At 42.0% G+C, this 21228-nt stretch overlaps 1 protein-coding gene across 8 annotated transcripts in view; it reads right to left on the reverse strand.

The window, feature by feature from the left end:
• GRB10 (growth factor receptor bound protein 10) overlaps positions 1-21228 on the reverse strand; it is a 202023-nt gene that overhangs the window by 135377 nt on the left and 45418 nt on the right. For 2 of the 8 annotated variants that reach the window (XM_033194321.1, XM_033194323.1), the window contains exon 3: positions 6160-6256. The exons of 3 other annotated variants lie outside the window; for them this stretch is intronic. In XM_033194321.1, the coding sequence (XP_033050212.1) occupies positions 6160-6210 (51 nt within the window). In that variant the 5' untranslated portion in view covers positions 6211-6256. Of the gene's footprint in view, positions 1-6159; positions 6260-17949; positions 18048-21228 lie in introns of those variants that run through there. 3 more of the 8 variants (XM_033194322.1, XM_033194326.1, XM_033194331.1) reach the window with 3 other exon arrangements.

Consider the following 21228-nt stretch of genomic DNA (forward strand, 5'->3'; position numbering starts at 1 on the left):
ATAAAGGCCAGGTGCGGTGGCTCACCCCTATAATCTCAGCCCTTTGGGAGGCAGAGGTGGGCAGACTGCTTGAGGCCAGGAGTTCAAGACCAGCCTGGCCAACATGGCGAAACCCCGTCTCTGCTAAAAACACAAAAATTAGCCAGGTGTGGTGGTGCGTGCCTATAATTCCAGCTACTCGGGAGGCTGAGGCAGGACAGTCGTTTGAACCCGGGAGGTGGGGGTTGCAGTGAGCTGAGATCGCACCACTGCATTCCAGCCTAGGTGACAGAATGAGACTCTGTCTCAAGAAAACTGAAAAACAAAAATAATGCATAGAAAATATGTGATAAATACAGTTGTTTATATTATCCAAAAGAAAATCAGACTTTAAGCCCACACTTAAGAGGATGATGATATTTGAGAAGATTTAGGTATTAAAAAAAAGCGTTGAGAATAGATACATATTTATGTATCTTTATTTCCATTTATTTACTTATCTGTCATATTTCATTGATTGTAAGACACGCCCCACTCTCCATTTTAACATTTTAAAAATGCAAACATCTTACGATCAGCACACGTGACACATTTAGGGACAATACATAATAATCTTTATTTCAGCTGAAAAGCTGTTGTCAAAACTGACTTATGGCATTTCATGATCAAAGAAATTCAAATAAGTGCAAAATTGCAGGATACAAATTCAATATTTTATTACAATAATTCTGAGGAGGAGATTTTGGCATTTGGACAAAAACTTGTTCTCCTCAGTCTCACCAACATTAAGCACACACACACTTCACAGGGACGAACGTACCTCTGTCACTCAGTAGGAGAGATGGCCTTTTTCTGCTTTGATAATCTCATCTGTAAAGGGGAGAACATGAAGGTCCCCACCACGTAGCATTGGCAGGAGAGAAAATCCAAGGAAAGTCCTCAGCATGATGACCAGCATATAGTAAAAACCTCGGTTTTCTCATCTATAAAACAGGTATCATGAAGGTACCCAATTCATAGAGTTGGTGGAAGGCTGAAGACAAGGCAAGTACACAGGAAGTGCTGAATCTTTTCCCCACTGGCAGCCTCTGAGTGGTCAGCTTACAGGCTGTTGAATATGTAAGTTTTAACAGTTCTAGCAGGAAATGACATGGGGTGAGGGATTAATCACACTCCCCTCTACTTGTCTGCACAAAGCACACCACTGACAGCATCCCAGGCCACCGCAGCCCACGGGCGGTTGTTGCAGCTGTCTGTCTCCCTCCAGGGCTGGGAGGTCCCTGCAGGCAGGGTTGACATCTTGATCACCTGGTACCCTAATACCCAGCCATGGTCTGCCAATCAACTGTTCATAAAATGGTAAGTGAATAAACAAATTAGTGAAAGTTACTTAGAACATTTAAAAATAGAGTTTTCAACTGATTCTGTAAGTTACAGAAAGCATAAACTATTTACTAATATGTAATTTACTACCTAGGATTTAAATAAATAAAGCCAGTAAACAGCAATTTGCCAGATCAATGAGAAGTATTTTCCCAAACCAAATGCCATCTATTTGTTTGAAGTGAATATTCTCGTGATTTTAAAGACTTTAAAAGATTATAATCTCAAATTTACATAGGTATCACACAAATCACTTAAAAAAAAAACCTTACATTCTTAAAAATAATTCTACACTCTTAAAAAAAAAAATCAGATACCAGCTCATCCAAACAGTGGCTCACATTTAACAGGGTCTTTTGTGTGCTAAGCACAATGCCAAAGGCTTTATGTAAGTGTCCTCCAATTCTCACAATGATGCTGTAAATGTAAGAAATGTGGAGAATTTAAACACCATGCTTAGAGCCATGCAAGAGAACAGCAGTCAACATACTGCCTGTTTTACCTCACAAAATATCTCCATAACATGGCTGCTGTTCCTAAGTTCAGAATCATAACCTTAAATTACTTGGAAAACCATTTTAGGTAAATGTCCTATCAGCTGGAACAGTCAAATAAAATTTAAAGAGAGACATTTCAAATGATCTTCGTAACTTCCCACCTCAAGGGTTAAGAGTGGCAGGTACTATCAACAAATTTCTTAAAGAAAGTGTAGTCTAATAAAACGTCCCCTAGCCAAAGGATGGGGGGTGTAGTATTTAAAAATGAAAAACTACAGAATCACTCTTTCACTAAAAATAATAATAATAATAACAACAGTAACAGACTTTGGGAGCGGCATTCATTTCCAGGAACTGAGCCCAAATCAACTCTTAGAGATGATGTCATCTTTTAGCTCCTCCACGCACTGCCAAAAGATTAAGGAACCTGGGGCACCCAACAGAAAAATCCAAAGCTGTATGTGATCAGCAGATGAAGTCTCATCTGAGGACTGCTTCAAACCCAGAAAATGTGGAGGAGATGAGGTGATACAAGGAGGCCCCCTTGAGCTTCTGTCCATTCAAAAAGGTTCATTCTAGTATTCAGTGTCCCAGAAAAAATTTTTTTCTGTGAAGGGTCAAACACTACCCAACTCTGCCGATGGGGCTTGGAAGCAGCCATAGACCATACAAAAACCAACAGCCGAGTTCCAATAAAACTTTATTTTATTTTTTAAGACCGGTTCTTGCTCTGTCACCCAGGCTGGAATACAGTGGCGAGACCTTGGCTCACTGCAACGTCAACCTCCTGGGTTCAAGCGATTCTCCTGCCTCTGCTTCCTGAGTAGCTGAGATAACAGGTGTGTGCCACCACACCTGGCTAATTTTTGTATTTTCAATAGAGACGGGGTTTCCCCATGTTGGCCAAGCTGGTCTCGAACTCCTGGCCTCAGCTGGTCCACCCGCTCTGCCTCCCAAAGTGCTGGGATTACAGGCCTGAGCCACCACGACCAGCCTCCAATAAAACTTTAATTTGCAAAAGCAGGTTGCAGTTCGTCAAGCCCTGCACTGAAAGACCACCCGAAGGTTCAGGGACACAGCACTGAAATGGAACCACAACACACACCTTGCAGCGTCCTGGGGCTGGACAACGTGTATGTGCACTAACGCTATTGCTCATATCTCCACCAAAAGCCGAGGCTCTGAAGGGCAGGATGGCAAGGAGAGTTTCTAAGACAGCTCATTTCTAAGCATGATTGTTTCTAATTCAGAAATCAGGAAACTACGAAAATAAAAATATTGCTTTTGGAAATTCAACAGTAAATTTAATCACCTCTATAAAATTCACACGCAAGTGTTTCAATTCTAATGCTCAGTTCAACTTTGTACAGATGTTTGTAGCCAAGCGCATTTTATTTCCTATTTTGCATTTTTCTGAAAGATAATAAATGTTGCTTTTATTTACCATAACTTTTGTCATAGGTGCATAATCCCTTCTTCAAAAGCCTGGAGGCTAGACATGGTTAAGAATTCAGAGTTTTTGGGAAGGGAGAACAATAACACAGTATCCACATCAATGAACACAGATGTGCAGGGCCTAGAGGGAGCCCCATAAACCCCATCCCCCTTCTGAGGCAGACCTCGTGGTCAGCAAAGCTCTGGACAGATCACACTGGACTCTGCCACAACACAGTAAGAAACTTCTTGCTTCAGACTTTTTGATTTTAAAGTTGCAGACAATGAGCTATAAGACCCTATTAACAGAGCCCCCCCGAAGACCAAGGCAGCCGGCCCTCTCTCTCCCATTGTCCCATTTTATTTGCTTCAGAATTAGCATCATTATTCACAACTATCTCACTTGCCAGTTGTTCCATGTCTGTCTCCTCCACTGGGATCCAGGAGCCCCAAAGATCTGTCTGCTGAGCTCAAAGCTGGCTCCCTAGCCTAAAACACGTGCCTGGCACCTGGCTGGTGCTCTATCAAGATCCAAAGAATTAAAGATCACAGCCCTTGACTCAGCTTCTAAAGGATGACCAGGCGCTGGGTAATTTAGACATATTTCCTCTAATCCCCACCACAACCCAGATACCATTAACCCTTTTCTACCAAAACTTCTGTATGGAAACTGCGGTAAGGAAAGTTGCAGGATTTCTCCAAGGTCAGAGAATTATGATGTGTCACATTCTAAAGGAAAAACTTAAGTCTTAAAAGTGAAGTGGGTCATCCCCAACCTTGCCAGAACCCCTCGCCAACTGCTGGCCTCCAACAGCAGGATGATTAAATGCATACAGTAATTTTGGTGCTTATATGCATATTTTAAAAATCACATCAGTGACTCACGGACTGAACCACCTATCTAATCCAAGCCACTGCTGCAAGTGAACAGCTAGAATTAGGAAATTATTTGTATGTTGAAGGTTTTAAGAATACATTTTTCTCTATAAAACTCTGGAGATTTATCTAATTATTATTATACAATCGCAGATTGCTCAAGACTGGAACCCACTGTAAATCATCCCGTATTCTGAGAAATTCTGGAACTGTCATCTTATTTTCCAGGAACAAGGGACATATGCTGCCAAATCTTGCTCTTAGATTTTTTAAAGAGTAAGACAGTGCTTTCAAATGGCCCTGAGAGGCAGTATTTCCCCAAAGCATGACAGCACATGGCAGGGGATGCCCACCCTTCCTTCCTGGCTCCCTGGCTCCAGGAAAGCAGCCTGGGGCATCAGTGACTACAAACACCTAACAAGGCCATCAAGGGAGGAACTGACTCAGCTTGCACGTCTGCCACTTCTGTAGGTACCAGCAGGAAACTGGAAATGCCAGGAAGGGAGGGGAAGCTGACAGAATCTCTGTGCCATTATCTGGCCCTAAAAGCCTATTCTATATCCAGCCGAGGACAGCACTACTAAAGTGACCTCAGAGAGCCTTTCCCTTCGGGATGTTGTTCTTTGAGCTCACTGATTGCACTCTCTTGGGACTGAGTAGGAAGCAGCAGGCAGGGGTGAGGGGTGCAGTTGGGCCCGGACAACTAGCTGATGCTAACTGGCCACACGAGAACTGGACTCGTGACCCGTGGGTGCAGCACAGAGCTATAATCAATGGGGGAAGGCAACTACAGCCTCTTAAAGAACAAGAAGACAATTATGCAGAGGCAGAGGCAGATGCCTTTTCCAGAGCTCACAAACTACACAGACCCAGGGGTCACCACCAAACTTCACAGTTCGCTAAAGTTTTAATCCTCTTTTCTGGCTTGTAACCAATTTTGGCTTTGTGTCACATTCGACGATTAGAATGAATGGTATTCCTAATCTTCAGCCTTTCTTCGAAGGTTTGCTTCACTTAGATACCAAAAAAAAAAAAAAAAATGTTCAAAGGCATCTTTTTGCAGCCATAATGCTGTAGGCAATTTCTCATCACAGTAGCTAAAAAGGGACTTCACAGACTAAGAGAGAAAATAACAAGTTCAAAGAAGTGCAAAAACCTGACCAAAGCCAGAGCATATGAAAGGACTTCCAAACCTAGGACTGCTCCAGCCGAAAAGTCACAGCCCTGGGAGAGACGGTGTACGTACTTCCAATGACAAAAGCACGAGTAAGGATGAATCAGGACTTGCGAATTAAATCTAAAGAACCAAAGACCATCCCCTGAAAATGAATCCGTCTACACCGCCAAGTGCAAGTTCAAATAACATTTGTTTCAGAAGATGAAGGGAACTTGCAGATGAAACTGTTCTAGCAGCCCATGAAGAAGAGCCAGAGAAAGTGAAGGAACAGAAATGAACTTGTTCTCCCACAAAATTCCACCTGGGGCTCTCAGGAAAGGAAAGAGCCAATCTGTGGAGAGGACTCCCTCTAGAACACCTGTTAAGATACCAAGCCCTTTCTCCTTCCCACTCCCTCATGCCATGAGCACATGACTCCAGGTGAGTGTCCTGACATCCACCATCACTGCAGAACCTGTCATCAGGAGTGTCTGGCCCAACCCAGGAGGTGAAAAACACAGTGCCTGCTTCATTCCAAACATGGAAGCCTGGATCTCAGTGGGCAACTCTGTACTACAACCAAACTCTTTTAGAAAAGGATGCACAGTCAACAGGAATATGACCACGCTATCTTACAAGGCAAGGCAAGACACAGAAGACCGAGGCAGAAAGGGCAGTGGGTCTCTGCACCATGGGACTTGTCACCAGCCCTGCTCCTGCGTGTCCTGGTGACCTGAGAGTGACAGAAACGATCCATGGCTGCTGGCAACATGTGTGCCCTGGCCCTCGACCAGCACCACCGGGCCAGGATCAGATATACGTGCTCGCCCATACCTGGTAGTACGGATGGCGCAAAAAGGAATCTGGGCAGCCGGCTAAAGCCATGGGTTCCTTCTGCCTTCTTCAAATTACATTTACTGCGCAGCAGCACCTGGAATAAAGACAGACTGTGAGAAACCAAGCCAGAAAAAAAAAAAATCACTACTTATGGCTGGTTCAAGTGTGACATGTCTGAATGGGCAGCTCTTGGCCTTAGCTTGTAGGTTCAGTAAGGACACTTGCTCGGGGCGCCAGCTTTTTGCTGACATGCAGAGATGGTCCCCAACTATGGGGCCTTGAGAGGTCACCTGTGAGGATAAAAGTCTATGGGGTAGAAGGGTGCCCAGAGTGGTGAGGGTGACATCAGATCCTCTAAATTTAACTCACACATTCCCAGCACTCCCCTGCACTGCCTCACCCTTCTTCCCTATAGCATCTATTAACATCCTGCAAACTGCATCATGCTTTCACAAATAGGGATTCAGACAAATTCCAAAGAAGGCCGGAGGGGCTGTGTGTGTGTTCGGGGCCAGGACCACGGAACATTTGAGTGAACACTAGCTCCACCAGCCATAGAACAAGTCGGAATTCTCAGTGGACATTCAACCCAACAAACTCATTACACACTCTCCCCTGCAGGCCATGGCACCTAGTACCGAATAAAATGAGGGATATTAATTCTAACAATCAGAAGAACAACAACAAAAATCAAGACAAGACCCTGTTATGGGATGAACTGTATCCTCCCAAAGTTCCTAAGCTGCAGCCCTAACCCCTAGTACCTCAGAATGTGACTGCATTTGGAAACAGGGTCTTTAAACAGGTCATTACGTTAAAATGAGATGATCAGGGTGGGCCCTAATCCAATATAAGCAGTGTTTTTATAAGAAGAGAATATTAGAACACAGACTTATACAGAGAGAAGACCATGTCAGGACACCTTGAGAAAATGAACATCTGCAAGCCAAGGAGACAGGCCTCAGGAGAAACCAAATCGGCCGATACCTTGATCATGGACTTCCAGTATCTAGGACTGAGGGAAAAGGATTTCTGCTGTTTAAGTCCCCTTGCCACCTCCCCAGTCTGTGGCACTTTGTTACGACAGTCTTACTAAACTAACACAAACCCAAAATACAAAATCACTACGAAATTCTCATCACAGCGAAAAGGAACAGAAGTATCCCAGATCTGTAAAATTTACTACCAACCATGTTCTCTGCAAGAGTTTCTCTAGAATCCCCCAAATCACCAAAGAATGGTCCCAGAACACTTTGCTGGGGCTGAAAGGAATCGGTCGAGAGCAGTGGAAGTACTGGTATGATGAAGGCAGCACGTCCACAACCTGGCTCAGACGTCCCCAACCTACTGAGTGAGAACTGTGGCCAGGATCCACCCTTCGCCTCTGCCACAACCAGCAGCCCCAAGGCCTCAGCCTTTCCCAGCTAGCAGTCAGCCTGTCCTCGGGGTAGCTGGTGTTACATTCAATAGCCCAGGCTCTAATTTCCAGTCACTTAGTCAAACACCAGTCTGGCTGTTGCCATGAAGGTATTCTGTAGGAGTGGTTAATGTCTACAATCACTTGGCTTAAAGGAAATGACCCTTAACAGAGGCATTACCCAATCCACAGAAGGCCTTGGGAGCAAACACTGAGATTTCCGAAACAAGAATTTAGCTTAAAGACTGCAGCAAACTCCTGTGTGAATTTCCAGTCCTCCTGCTCTGCAGATTTCAGACTTGCAAGTTCCTTAAAGTAAATCATTTTATATATTGAATACATATGAATATAAATATTTATATATGTGTATATTTAAATATTTACATATTTATTTTCATACACATATAGGTGTGGGTTCACTGTACAGGCCATCACCCCAGCCCTCGATGTGGACCAGTGCCCCAAATCATTTGCTGCCAGATCGCAGGACCACGCCTGGGTGTCTCACGCAGGCAGCCAGGCGGCCTCTGCCTCCCACACCAGCAAACACACACTTGTGCATCTCCTCACTCTGTACCTCACTCCACCGCCTCCCATGTCCTAGCCCCATCTCTAAACACTCCTTCTGCCTTCTCCCCTAACTGCAGGGACCCGTTTCTCTCCCCTTCACCCACATCTCTGAGGGCCTGGGAGAGGAAGGAGTGTCCTCTTGGCCACCTTGCCCACTGAGTGACGGTTCTGCCACATCCCACCAGGCTGCCCACGCGCCGCACGCCTCCCTGCTGTGGTCATCTCCCAGTCTCCCAGCTCACCCGTGCAGACCCACTGGCCCTGACTAAATACACCTTCTGGAATTCCTGGATGTGTTCAACATATTGAAATATGTTCTTATTTTCTACCTGAAGTTTCAAACTTAATGTGTATTAAGACTGTCAAAAATATTATTTAATATGCCAGTTTTATTACCTAAATATCACCATTGTAAGTATTTGCCAAAGGAGATTGCTTCTCAGCCAGGAAAATGTGTGTCCCATAAGCCCAGTGGAACAGTTTCTTCGAGACAAGTAAACTATAGTTAGATACAGTAAGAGGACTGGGCTATCTCTAGTCTCTAATAAAACGTAACCAATCCACAGCTAACATTATGCTTAATGGTGAAAGATGAAAAACTTCTCCCCTGAGATCAGGAATGAGACAAGGACGCCAACTTTCACCACTTCTATTCAACATAGTATTAGAAGTCCTAGCCAGAGCACGGAGACAAGAAAAAGAAATAAAAGCCATCCAAACTGAAAAGGAGGAACTAAAATCATCAAGGTTCAGAGATGATATATGACATCTTACATGTAAAAACCATAAATATTCCATAATAAAAAACTATCAGAGCTAGTAAATAAGTTCAACAAAAAGGTACAGGATACAAAATGAACACGAAAAACCATTTGTGTTTATAAATTAAGAACAATCCAATAGATACTTAAGAAAACAATTCCATTTACAATAGCATCAAAAATAACAAAATACTTAGAAATACATGTAATCAAAGAGGTGAACTACTTGTACACTGAAAACTAAAACACTGCTAAAGAATAAAGACATAAATAAACGGTAAGACATGCTGTGTTGGAGGAACTAATATTGTTAAGATGAAATACTACCTAAAGCAATCTACAGATTCAATGCAATCCCTATCAATACCCTACTGGCATTTTTTTGCAGAAACAGAGCTGAGGGTTTGTGAAGGGGCTGATCCTGTAAAGTTCTGCAAGCAAGTTGGCTAAGACTTAAAGGGGATGATTTAGGTTTTTCTGTAGGTTGAACATTAAAATGAAAGCACATAGATGCAGGGCCAGAATGTGGGCCCATGTGTCTGAATAACAGGGTTTCCTTAAAAAAACTGATCCGCTATTCAATGAAAAATTGTAAAGAGCTCTAAAAAGTTTACGAAAATCCTACCTTATGGTCAAACTAATTAAAACTAATAAAAACTAATTAAAACCAGATACATTTATAAAATTTTATTAAAAAGTAGCTTTAGCATTAAAGATGCACTAATACAAATATGAAATTTGGTTTTCTCTTTTGAAAAAGATTTTTATATAATATTGTGACAATGAAAGATTTGTTTGCCTTTTGAGTAAACTACAGGGGAAAAAAAAAAAACTGGAAGAGAAAGAGCAAAAAACAAAAGAAAAAGTCATCCTAAAATTCATATGGCTTCTCAAGGGACCTGAACAGCCAAAACAATCTTGAAAAAGAACAACATGGAGAACTTACACTTCCTGATTTCAAAACTTAATAACGGCTGGGCATGGTGGCTCATGCCTGTAAACCTAGCACTTGGGAGACCGAAGCGTGCGGATCACTTGAGGTCAGGAGTTCGAAATCAGCTTGGCCAACATGGTGAAACCTCATCTCTACTAAAACTACAAAAATAAGCCAGGTGTGGTGGTATGCGCCTGTAATCCCAGCTACCTGGGAGCCTGAGGCAGGAGAATTGCTTGAACCTGGGAGGTGGAGGTTGCAGTGAGCCAGAGATTGCGCCACTGTACTCCAACCTGGGCAACAGAGCCAGACTTCATCTCACAAAACAAAACAAAACAAAACAAAACAAACAACAATAACAAAAAAACTTACTACCAGGCTACAGTGATCAAAACAGTCTGGTAATAACGTAAGAACTAACATACACCAAAGGAATAAAACGGAGAGCCCAGAAATAAATTTTCACATATATGATCAACTGATTTTCAATAAGGATGCCAAGACCGTTCGCTGAGGAAAAGACAGTCTTTTCAACAAATGAATGGTTCTAGAGGCTGAGTGTGGTGGCTCACGCCTGTAATCCCCACACTTTGGGAGGCAGAGACAGGTGAATTGCTTGAGCTCAGGAGTTTGAGAACAGCCTGAACAACGTGGTGAAACACTGCCTCTAAAAAAATTAGCCAGGTATGGTCATGTGCACTGTAGTCCCAGCTAATTGGGAGGCTGAGGCAGGAGGATCAATTAAGCCCAGGGATTGAGGAGGCAGTGAGCTGTGATAACGCCACTACACTCCAGTCAGGGCAACAGTGAGACTATTTCAAATAAAATAAAATAAAATAACTAAATTTTTTTAAATGATCCTAGGAAAACTGGACATCAGCATGCAACAAAATGAAGCTGGACTCTAAACTTACACCATAAGCAAAAAGTAACTCAAAATGTACGAAAGACCTAAACGTAAGAGCTAAAACTATAAAACTCTTAAAAGTAAAGACAGGGAAAAATCTTGAAGACATTAAATATGACAATGATTTCTCAGATATGACACCAAAGGTGCAGGCAAAAGAAAAAATAAACTGGGCTTCTCTAAAATTCAAAATGTTTGTGCATCAACGGACGCTATCAAAAGATTGAAAAGATGACAGATAGAATGGGAAAAAATACTTACAAAGCATTTATCTGATAAGGGATTAAAACCCAGAATATATAAATGATATGGTTTGGCTCTGTCCCCACCCAAATCTCATGTTGAACTGTAATCCTCAGCGTTGGAGATGGGGCCTGATGGGAGGTGACTGGATCACGGCGGTGGTTTTTAATGGCGTAACGCCATCCCCCTAGTGCTATCTCATGATAAAGTTCTCATGGGATCTGACTGTTTAAAAAAGTGTATAGTACCTCCCTCTTCACTCTTTCTCCTGCTCCAGCCACGTAAGATGAGCCTCCTTCCCCTTCCACCATGAGTCTAAGTTCCCTGAGGCCTCCCCAGCCATGCTTCCTGTACAGCCTGTGGAACTGTGAGTCAATTAAACCTCTCTTCTTTATAAGTTACCTAGTCTCAGGTAGTTCTTTATGGCAATATAAGAAGAGACTAGGCCGGGCGTGGTGGCTCACAGCTGTAATCCCAACATTTTGGGAGGCCGAGGCAGGTAGATCACCTGAGGTCAGGAGTTCAAGACCACCCTGGCCAACATGGTGAAACCCCATCTCTACTAAATATATAAAAATTCGCCAGGCATGGAGGCGGGCACCTGTAATCCCAGCTGCTTAGGAGGCTGAAGCAGGAGAATCGCTTGAACCCAGAGGCGGAGGTTGCAGTGAGCCGAGATCATGCCATTGCACTCCAGCCTGGGTGACAAGAGCAAAACTCGATCTCAAAAAAAAAAAAAAGAAAACAGACAACTACAATAAAGAATGCCTACAACTCAACAACAACAACCATAAGCAACCTAATTTAAACCGGCATAAAGGGCTTGAATAGACATTTCTCCAAAGAAGATATACAAATGGCTATAACGCACATGAAAAGGTCCTCAACATCACCAGTCATTGCGGAAATGCAAATCAGAACTGCAACAAGATACCACCTGACACACCCATTAGGATGACTGATATAAAAAATAATAACCACAAGTATTGGTGAGGATGTGGAGAAACTGGAACCCTTGAGCACTGCTGGTAGGAATGCAAAACAGTGTTGCTGTGGTTGAAAATAATATGGTGATTCCTCAAAAATATTGAACATAGAATTAACATATGATCCACTTCTAAGCATATAATAGCAACTCCACTTCTAAGCATATAATACGAACTAATCAAAAGCAGAGGCTCAGGTACTTCTACACCCATGTTCATAGCAGCATTATTCACAATACCCAAAAAGTGGAAGCAACCCAAGTGTCTACTGAATTAATGGATAATTCATCAATAGACAAACAAAATATCGTATATACATACCTGGAATGTTAAGGGACACGGTCTCCCTCTGTCACTCAGGCTGGAGAACAGTGGTGTGATCAAAGCTCACTGCAGCCGCAAATTCATGGGCTCAAGCAATCCTTAGCCTCCCAGGCAGCTGGGACTTATGGGACTAGAGGAGTTCACCACCATGCCCAGATAAAAAGCTCACTTCTGAACATCCTACAGTTATACAACTGCATAATCTACTGTGGTACTGTAAAGAGTTCAGATTCTAAATCATCAGCTGATTTACCAAAATATGTGATTCATATTCATAGATAACGAGGAATAGTTTTATAAGCCAGTAGATAGCAGCTTTATGTCTATAATAACTAATGACTTTCTCATTAACCGTTGTCAGATGATTAAGAAATTGTGTCAATATCTGTTGTCTTTTTGCTTCCCTTGATTAAAAGGGCCTACTAATAAGTTTGGCTTGCTGTGTTAGTTTCACATTGTCCTTTTAATGTTGAAGATTAAACCCTCCTTTGCAAGACTACTATTATAAATAATGTATTAAAATCTGTTTATTTTAATTAATGAAAATTTAAATAATCTTCATGATAAAGCTTAAACTTCTTTATTAGACTATAGTTCAGAAAAATCGTTCAGGCAGAGTCAAAAGTTTACTCATTCTAAAGTCAACATTTTTCTTAACAATGCCAATATTTACACTTCTGGATCCAGCAGCTGAAGTTGAAGGTCTTTGTTTTTCTGATTATATGGGTTGTTTTTTGTTTTTCCACATTTGGGCAATTTGTACTAGTTAAATTAAAACAATACAATTGTCATAAACTTGAAAAATGTTGCACCCAATAACACTTTCTATGAAAAGTACATTGGGTGTTCCTAACTGAATTCTAGAGTCTGGCAGACTGTAGATGATACTCTTAAGCGCTCACCTCACAGTTAATTGCAAATTATGTTTACAGTGATTTAAACCGTAGAGCGTTTACCCTCCCATCTGAAAAGACAGTCAAATGGACATCTTCTAACGCAATGCCAGTAAGCAGGTGACCAAATGACACATCCGTGACCAATCCATGCTCACCCTGTCTATCCCGCATGGCACGTGGCTTATCACACATGGCAACGTGCTAAGTGCATGCTAAGAACCCATACAATCCACTTTCATATTTCCTTTTCTGTTCTATTGTATTTATTAAAAACGCTTTTCATGACCTACTAACTTGATTTCCAGACCTGATAACAGGTTGAAACCCACAGTTTGAAAATAGGGCAGGGCTGTGTTTGGGCTTGTGGTCAACATAGGGGTCACCAACTTCAGTTGGAGGGCCTGCTCCCTCACGTCCCCTCCGACGCCTGCCCCTTCACACCCAAGTGCTGCCCAGGGCACAGAGAGGCTGGCGCACCGGCCCTTGCCCTTTCTATTCTCTCTTCACCCCTCAGTCCTCACTCCTCTCCTCCCTGGCTCAGGAGAGCCAGAAACGTTCCCAGCAAACACCACAGCTCTTATGCCACCTCTTCCTGTGACTCGCTCTCTTAGAAAACACAGCTCATCTGCTTAAAGGAACCTAGCCAGCCCGGGAACTGCATGAGGCTGGAGGGAAAGTCATGTGACTGCGCCACACGAATCCTTTCTTTTGTTATTTAGCCACAAATCCAAAATGCGCATTTAACACTACTAGAACATTCTACTGCATTCCTTAGGAAATCTACATTGAGCCTGTGTTTCAGACTTTCTCCTCTCTCCCCCAGAATGCTGGCCCCCATTTGCAAGACACTCAGGTGACAGTCACATGTCTGCCACACCTGACCCATTCAAGTGGCACACCATTCAAGCTCATCGCCCTGGTGTATCTTCTCCATGGCAACAACCACTTCCTGACAGCTTCACTTTTGAGACAGTCACAGACCCCATCTTGTTCAAGAACTCAGTCTTGTTCCCTGCTATACCCAGAAGAGCACATAGTAAGAGGGACCCAAGAAAGATTTGCTGACTAATAAGGGTAAGTTGTATAATTAATGATGATCAGGTTAAATAATAAAATTCAATTTAAAATTTAAAATTTTAGAAAGACGTTTTGAATCTTAAATCATCGTAGAGTTGTTTTTGTAAAAGCTATACCTTCCATAAAAGCCAGAGGATCCTACTCTTTATTAAGAAAAATATAATTGAATAATGTTCATGGTATATTAAAATAATCACATGTAGAATGGAAAACAATATTTACATTCTAAGCCATAATAAAAACATAAAAAGAAACTAATAATTCTTTAAACATCAAAGAGAAAATAGATGAGGACACCTTCATTCAAAACCCAAACAATTTGCAACAGAAGAGAGAAGACATAGCAGTAAATGTCAGTCATCCAATTCTCCTTTTCAAAATAATAGTCAAAATTATTCTGATGAAAAAAAAAATACCCAAGGCAAACAGAAAAGCTTTAAAAAGGGAGCTAGAAAAGAAAAAGACAGAATGGGCAGATATAAAAACCAAACACAATGCAAACAAAATAAAAGCAATGGTAGCAATGATAGCCCAGTGTCACTTGAGGCAAAGAAATAATAATCCAAATATTAAAAAGCACTGATAAAAGCATAATTGATAATGAATAAAAACAGTAGTAGGTCTTTATCCTTCAAACAGCAAAATATCAAAATACATAGATCTAAAATTAGAAGCAAGTTTAATAAAAAGTTTACATTTCGATAAAAAGCTTACATGAAAAACAAAAACTATGAGACTCTCAAGGAGAAAACGAGGAAAACTAGTTGTTGCAGATGTCCTATATAATAAACACACAGGTTTACTATATAGGACATAGAAATAAAATTGGAATAATGGGTAATGAGAAGGCATTAATTGATATTTATGAAAAACAGGCATTTGCAAATATTTATAAACATTTGCAAAATTATTATTTTTTAAAAATACTAAACCACAAAAAAAAGTAGTGCATTTTACAAAAATGCAAAGCTCTCTGGAGTTACAGAACACATGGCCCCAGTGAAAAACCTGTTACACGCTGCCTCCTCCCAGCCTGCATGCAGCTATAAACAGGACTCCAAATGTCCAGCACTAAGACAGGGACCGTAGGCCAGTGTGCCAAGGGGATCCATGCTACAGCCAAATACAAGAAAACCAGAAATTAGTAACATGTGTTAAAAAAAAAAAAAAAAAAAAACTAAGTTACTTGAAAATTAAAAACAAGCTCTGGCCTAAATAAAAGGTTCAAGGAGGAAATAAAGATACAATACAGTCCTAGACAATTAGGACAATGCACACCCCCATGTGTCAAGACAAATAAAGTGAAGCAAGAGAAATAAAAGAAGAAAAACTCATACCATGAGGCACTTGCATCTTTTATAAAGACAAAATAAATGAACACCAACCCATCCATCTTGAACCAGAAAAAGGGAAATACGGTCAAAAACAAATCGGAAAGCAAAGCATGACAAAATTTATTAAAATCCAAGAAATATAATAAACGACAAATCTCTTAAATGTATAGTCAAGAAAAACATACAAAATTTTGAACATTGAAATACAATGATTTTTAATCATACAGTAATTTTATGCGCACCAGTAAAGACACAAATTTTGAACATTACTGAAATGTTAATTTTTACAAAAAAAAAAGTACATACCCAAATCAGAACCAACTAAAGTAAAAACACTTAAAATATAAACAGTGACGATGAAATTGAGTAAAACCCAAACTCCACCCAGCTACCAATATAAAGAATGTGAATGGACTTGGATGGAAGGACAAATCAATGACCATAATTTGTCAAGGGAAGGAAAGAAAGATTCTGAAGCACCAGTTAATAGCAGGCATTTGGCTCAGGGCTTTTTATGTATTTGTCTATGTGTAACACACACACACACACAGAGCATCCATTCCCACTGATCACAACGGGAAAATGAAGTGCTGAGATGAAGGCCCAAGGGCTGGTGATGGGACTCAATGTCCCACCAGTCCCATCACCAGTCCTAGGGTTTTCAAATGATTCCCAAATGATGGTCCCTGGACACACAGCATGGGCATCCCCCGGGGGCTTGTTAACATACAAATTCTGGAGCCCAGACCCTGACCTACTAAACCAGAAACTCAGTGGAGGGGGTGGGGTCCCATAACATGTGTTTCCGCAAGCCCTTGGGTGATTCTACTGCTGACCTAGTCCCAGCTACTGGACTGCACATTACATCACTAGGGGGAGAGGGGAAGACTCCGCATGCCCAGGCTGCATCCCAGACCAAGGAAAATGAATCTCAGGATGGGGAGGGGTGGGGGGCAATACTGTTATAAGCTCCTCAGGTGTTTCCAAAGATGAGCACCACGACTCATCTCTTTTCTTTAAATTACTGTTCATTTCTATGATGTTTGCAGGGGGAAAATATTGGGGAAAAAATTGAGTAACGCTTTGAAGAATCATATCCCACTTCCTGGGGGCTGGGAAGGGGGAACCTGCTGCTACTACGCTGCTTGAAGTAAAAACTATACTTGGTTCCTCAAAATGCCCTAACTGAATCCTAAGTACTAGATCCCTAACTAAAAGCTGTGCCTGTTCTGCTTCCTGTCTTAACAAAAAAAAAAAAAAAAAAAAAAAAAACTCTTGGGTTTTTGGTCTATGCAAATACGAAGAATGCCTTTTAGAACACCAATTTCCGCTTTTCTTCCACAATGCATTGATGGCAGAAGGGGGAGAAGGCACAGATTCAAGAGCTATTTTAATTATCTGAAGCAAAGTGTGACCTCATTGCTTCCAACTGCACATTATTAGGTACAAGGGTCTATATGTGAACATAGGTATGAGGATGACCTTTGATTTTTTATTCTCAGCAGTTTGAAAAAGACTTGTGTGGCATATTCTATTCAAGCATCTACAGTTCTTTCCACTTCAGTAGTCTGGTCAGCCTCCCGACAGAAAAGAGTAGATTTTTTAAAACAATACATGATCTTTAATCTGTTTCAACGGCTTTGAAATGTAAGTGTGGTCAGAGCATGCAGCTCTGCTAAGCACAGTGCCACTTTACGGTGGCCACATCCCTACTGTCATTTGTGGGAAGCATCAAGTCCCCTCAGCAAACCTGTGCAGAGACACGAGCACCATCCCCACTCAACCGATGAGAAAGAATCCAGGTAACTTGGCCAGCAGTCACTCCTGCTGCACAGCTGCATAGTTAATATTGAGATCTGCTCTCCGCAAATCCAGAGTCCAAGTCCTGAAGGACAGCACAGAACCCCAACAGCAAGATCCTACTCAGGAGAACCAGGAGAGGCCGACACCAGAAACTAATTTTCACTTCTAGGCACCCTCACCACTAGCACTGGTATCTGAGAGAAGGTCTTCCCTTTTGCCGTGCTGTGGTCCACACACAGACACGAAGGCCCAGGGCAGGACTGTTAATACAGTGATCCAACTGACTTGAGACCCAGAAAGTCAAGAGAAAACCTGAGCAAAGGTAACCACAGAAAAGAGCCTAGGCTATCCACAGGCAGAAGGTCCTTGAATCCCTCCACCCTAAAAGCCTCACCAGAGGAAAACACCAGTCTTTTAGCCCTGAAAAGCGGAGGGATGATGAAGGCCACCCCCACATGCAGCCTTCTCAAGCAGCATTCACTGAGAGTGGATATCCCTGCTCTGTGGTAGGCGTACGCAGAGAAGAGGAACTCACGTGTGCAAAGAAGTCTAGACACACTGTGGAGCAGGTCAGAGTACTGCCTCAATCGTACAGATTAGGACGCAGGCGCTGCAACACCACGACCACAGGATCTCATGGAAAAGAAAAGAAACCACATGGAACCATCACAGGCCAGCAGGCTGGAGTCAAAGAAAAGGACAACAGGGAGGGAGCAGTATCAGGTGCTACAGAGATCAAAGCATCCTATCTTTATGCACCCCGAGAAAATTGCTGTGGAGAAGAATGGGGAGAGAAGAATAACCATTACACAGCTGAGCACTGAACAAGGTAAGAGTTGAAGCACCAACACCCCATGCAGTTAAAAGTTCATGTATACGATTTTACTCCCCAAAAACTTACCTATTAATGACCTACTGCTGACCAGAAGCTTTATCAATAACATGAAGTCACTAACACACATTTTGTATGTCATATATGTATTATATACTGTATTCTTAGAATAAAGTAAGCTCTTTGGGAGCACTTCCAGCTTCACTAGTATGGGTCCCCTGTTTTATTCAAAGTTTACGGTATTGCATTAAACATGAAAAATACACAAGACCGAAGAGAGGTCACTTTTTAATGCCATGAGCAATTTACTGGGAAGGGAGCTTCTCACATGGAGATGATTAGCATCACATGGCATTTTAAGTGTATACTTGCAACATTTGAGCTCACAGCAACAGTGGAATTATCACAGTAGCACAGTAATTATTTCATGACTATGAAATTAAGTGCAGCATGTACTACAGTTAATTCTATGCAGTGATGATTTCATACTGCACCTTCATGATTTTTTTTACATTTCTGTCAACAAATGGCTCCATGTATGGTCTGTGTTTGTGTAAGTTTTGACAAACTTTAACTTTTTTATAACGGATTTGTATATATTTTACAGTAACAGTCGAGTTTTCTACATATATTTTATGCATTCATGACATAGCCTTTTCTTAATTTTTTTTGGTATTTCTAGGCTATGCTGTAAGATTTTTCAAACTGTTGCAAATCTCCAAAAAATTTCCTAGTAATTACTAAAAAAAACTCCACATATAAATAGACTCACACAGTTCAAATCCATGTTGCTCAAGGGTCAACTGTAATTTTAAATTTGCAATGCATATTACCTAAATGTAGATTTAAAATTGAGTTCCTTTTAAAAGAACTTATTTTTCTCTGATATATTAATATTTTTCTAAATTTATTAAAGATCTGTTTCTACCTTTGTAATCCTTGATACTTGAATTTTACAAATTCTTACAAATTACTGAATACCTTTGGCTGTCTTCCAAGGAATAGATCTTTTTACATTTAAACTATAAAAAGAGAAACAAAAATTAAGAGACCAAATCAATTAAGACAAAGAGGGGAACGATTACCATGGCAACACATTACCAACTACACCCCCCACTGGTCCGGAAGCACCGTCTTCCTTTGGGAATAGATAAAAAGCCAATAGGAAGGCAAAGCAAAACCACTCAGACGTGTCTTTGCTACCTAAAAATACTGAATTTCACAACTGTTGGGAAAACGGCCAGAACTTTATCTGAAAAATAAAAGATGCTCTATAAAACAGCCCTTGGATTTAAACACTTTATAAACTAAATGCGCTCCAAAGTCATTCCAATCAACACTAGATGGTAATCTACTTTTCCCTATAATAAAACCCAAATAACTCATAGAAGACGTCTTTTCGGCCGGGCGCGGTGGCTCAAGCCTGTAATCCCAGCACTTTGGGAGGCCGAGATGGGCGGATCACGAGGTCAGGAGATCGAGACCATCCTGGCTAATACGGTGAAACCCTGTCTCTACTTAAAAATACAAAAAACTAGCCGGGCGACGAGGCGGGCGCCTGTAGTCCCAGCTACTCGGGAGGCTGAGGCAGGAGAATGGCATAAACCCGGGAGGCGGAGCTTGCAGTGAGCTGAGATCCGGCCACTGCACTCCAGCCTGGGTGGCAGAGCAAGACTCCGTCTCAAAAAAAAAAAAAAAAAAGAAGACGTCTTTTCACCTAAAGAAAACTTTTTAAAGGCCTCAAAAAATTAATCACACTTTCTAGACGCTAAAGTAGTTACTCACACTTTCTACCCACTAAGGTAAGCTCTCTGGCTAAATCAGGAAATACTGAAGATAGTGGCATCAGATCTTAACCTCATTCTTTTGGCAAATCTTGAACAAGGCCTGTGATTCGCTCTCTTCCCAATCAGGCCCCAGAGTCCAGTATCTGAGCTCTAAGGACGCTGTCCTGGGTGTCGCTGAGAGTGGAACGTGGCAGTGTGAAACCATACAAGTTCCAGAGGGAGCCTGGTTTCATCCAAGGAAGAGATAAGCTGTACAGATGGTTCCCAACTTGACAATGGTTCAACCCAGGATTTTTCATCTTTATGATGGGCTGATGAGGATGTAACCCCATTTTTAGTTGAGAATCTCCTTACAACTTACCACTGGGTTATAGTTTCTACTGAAGGCTTGTCGATTCTGCACCATCAAAAAGCCAAAAACACAAACCATTATTGGATCAAAAAATTAAAATTAAAATTAAAAGAGTCAAACCATCATTAAATCAGGCACCATCTACTGTGTTGCCAGCGCTGAATGCATTTTCAACTTACGACATTTGTGTCTTATGATGGGTCTTTCAGAACGGAACCCTGTAAACCGAGGGGCGATTTATTTTCTGCTATACCTAAGACTGGGACTCTAATGAAACAAGGGTGGAGTGGGCACCCTCTGGTGACACTGCCAGACCTAGGAACTGTGTGGACTCCTGTGAGGGCCTTTTCTCAGCAGCACCAAAGAAGATAATGGCAATCACCAAAAACACTACCTGCAGACCCTCCCTGCTGTGCTGCAAATCTTCATTCACCCTCAGCTACTCACTTTCTCCACAAAAGAGGCTTTCTGTCTACTGCCCTAAACCTCCTGCCCCCACCCTTTCCAGTGCAGCATCCCCAAACCCCTTCCTGCAGAACACCCATATCACTTCAGGGCCTGCACACCACCCAGTCTCTGCCCTCCGGGCCTCCAGTCCCCAAGGCTCCTCTGGCCTGTCCCTGCGTGAGCCATTCTGTGCTCTCGCTTCCATTCATGACCTCTTCCTGCCCATGTCCTCCCTCCCTTGGGCCCATGAACATTTCTGTGCATTTCCACTTCAGGAGGGAAGGAAGGGAGGGAGCAAAGGGACGTTTCTCTTAACCATGTCCTCCTCTAGCTCTAGCCCTTTCTCTCTCTGCATCCGTCTGCAAGTGTTGACAAAGCATGTTTGAAACCCACTGC

The sequence above is a fragment of the Trachypithecus francoisi genome, unplaced genomic scaffold (assembly GCF_009764315.1).
Source record: "Trachypithecus francoisi isolate TF-2019V2 unplaced genomic scaffold, Tfra_2.0 Lachesis_group4, whole genome shotgun sequence".
NCBI lineage: Eukaryota > Metazoa > Chordata > Mammalia > Primates > Cercopithecidae > Trachypithecus > Trachypithecus francoisi.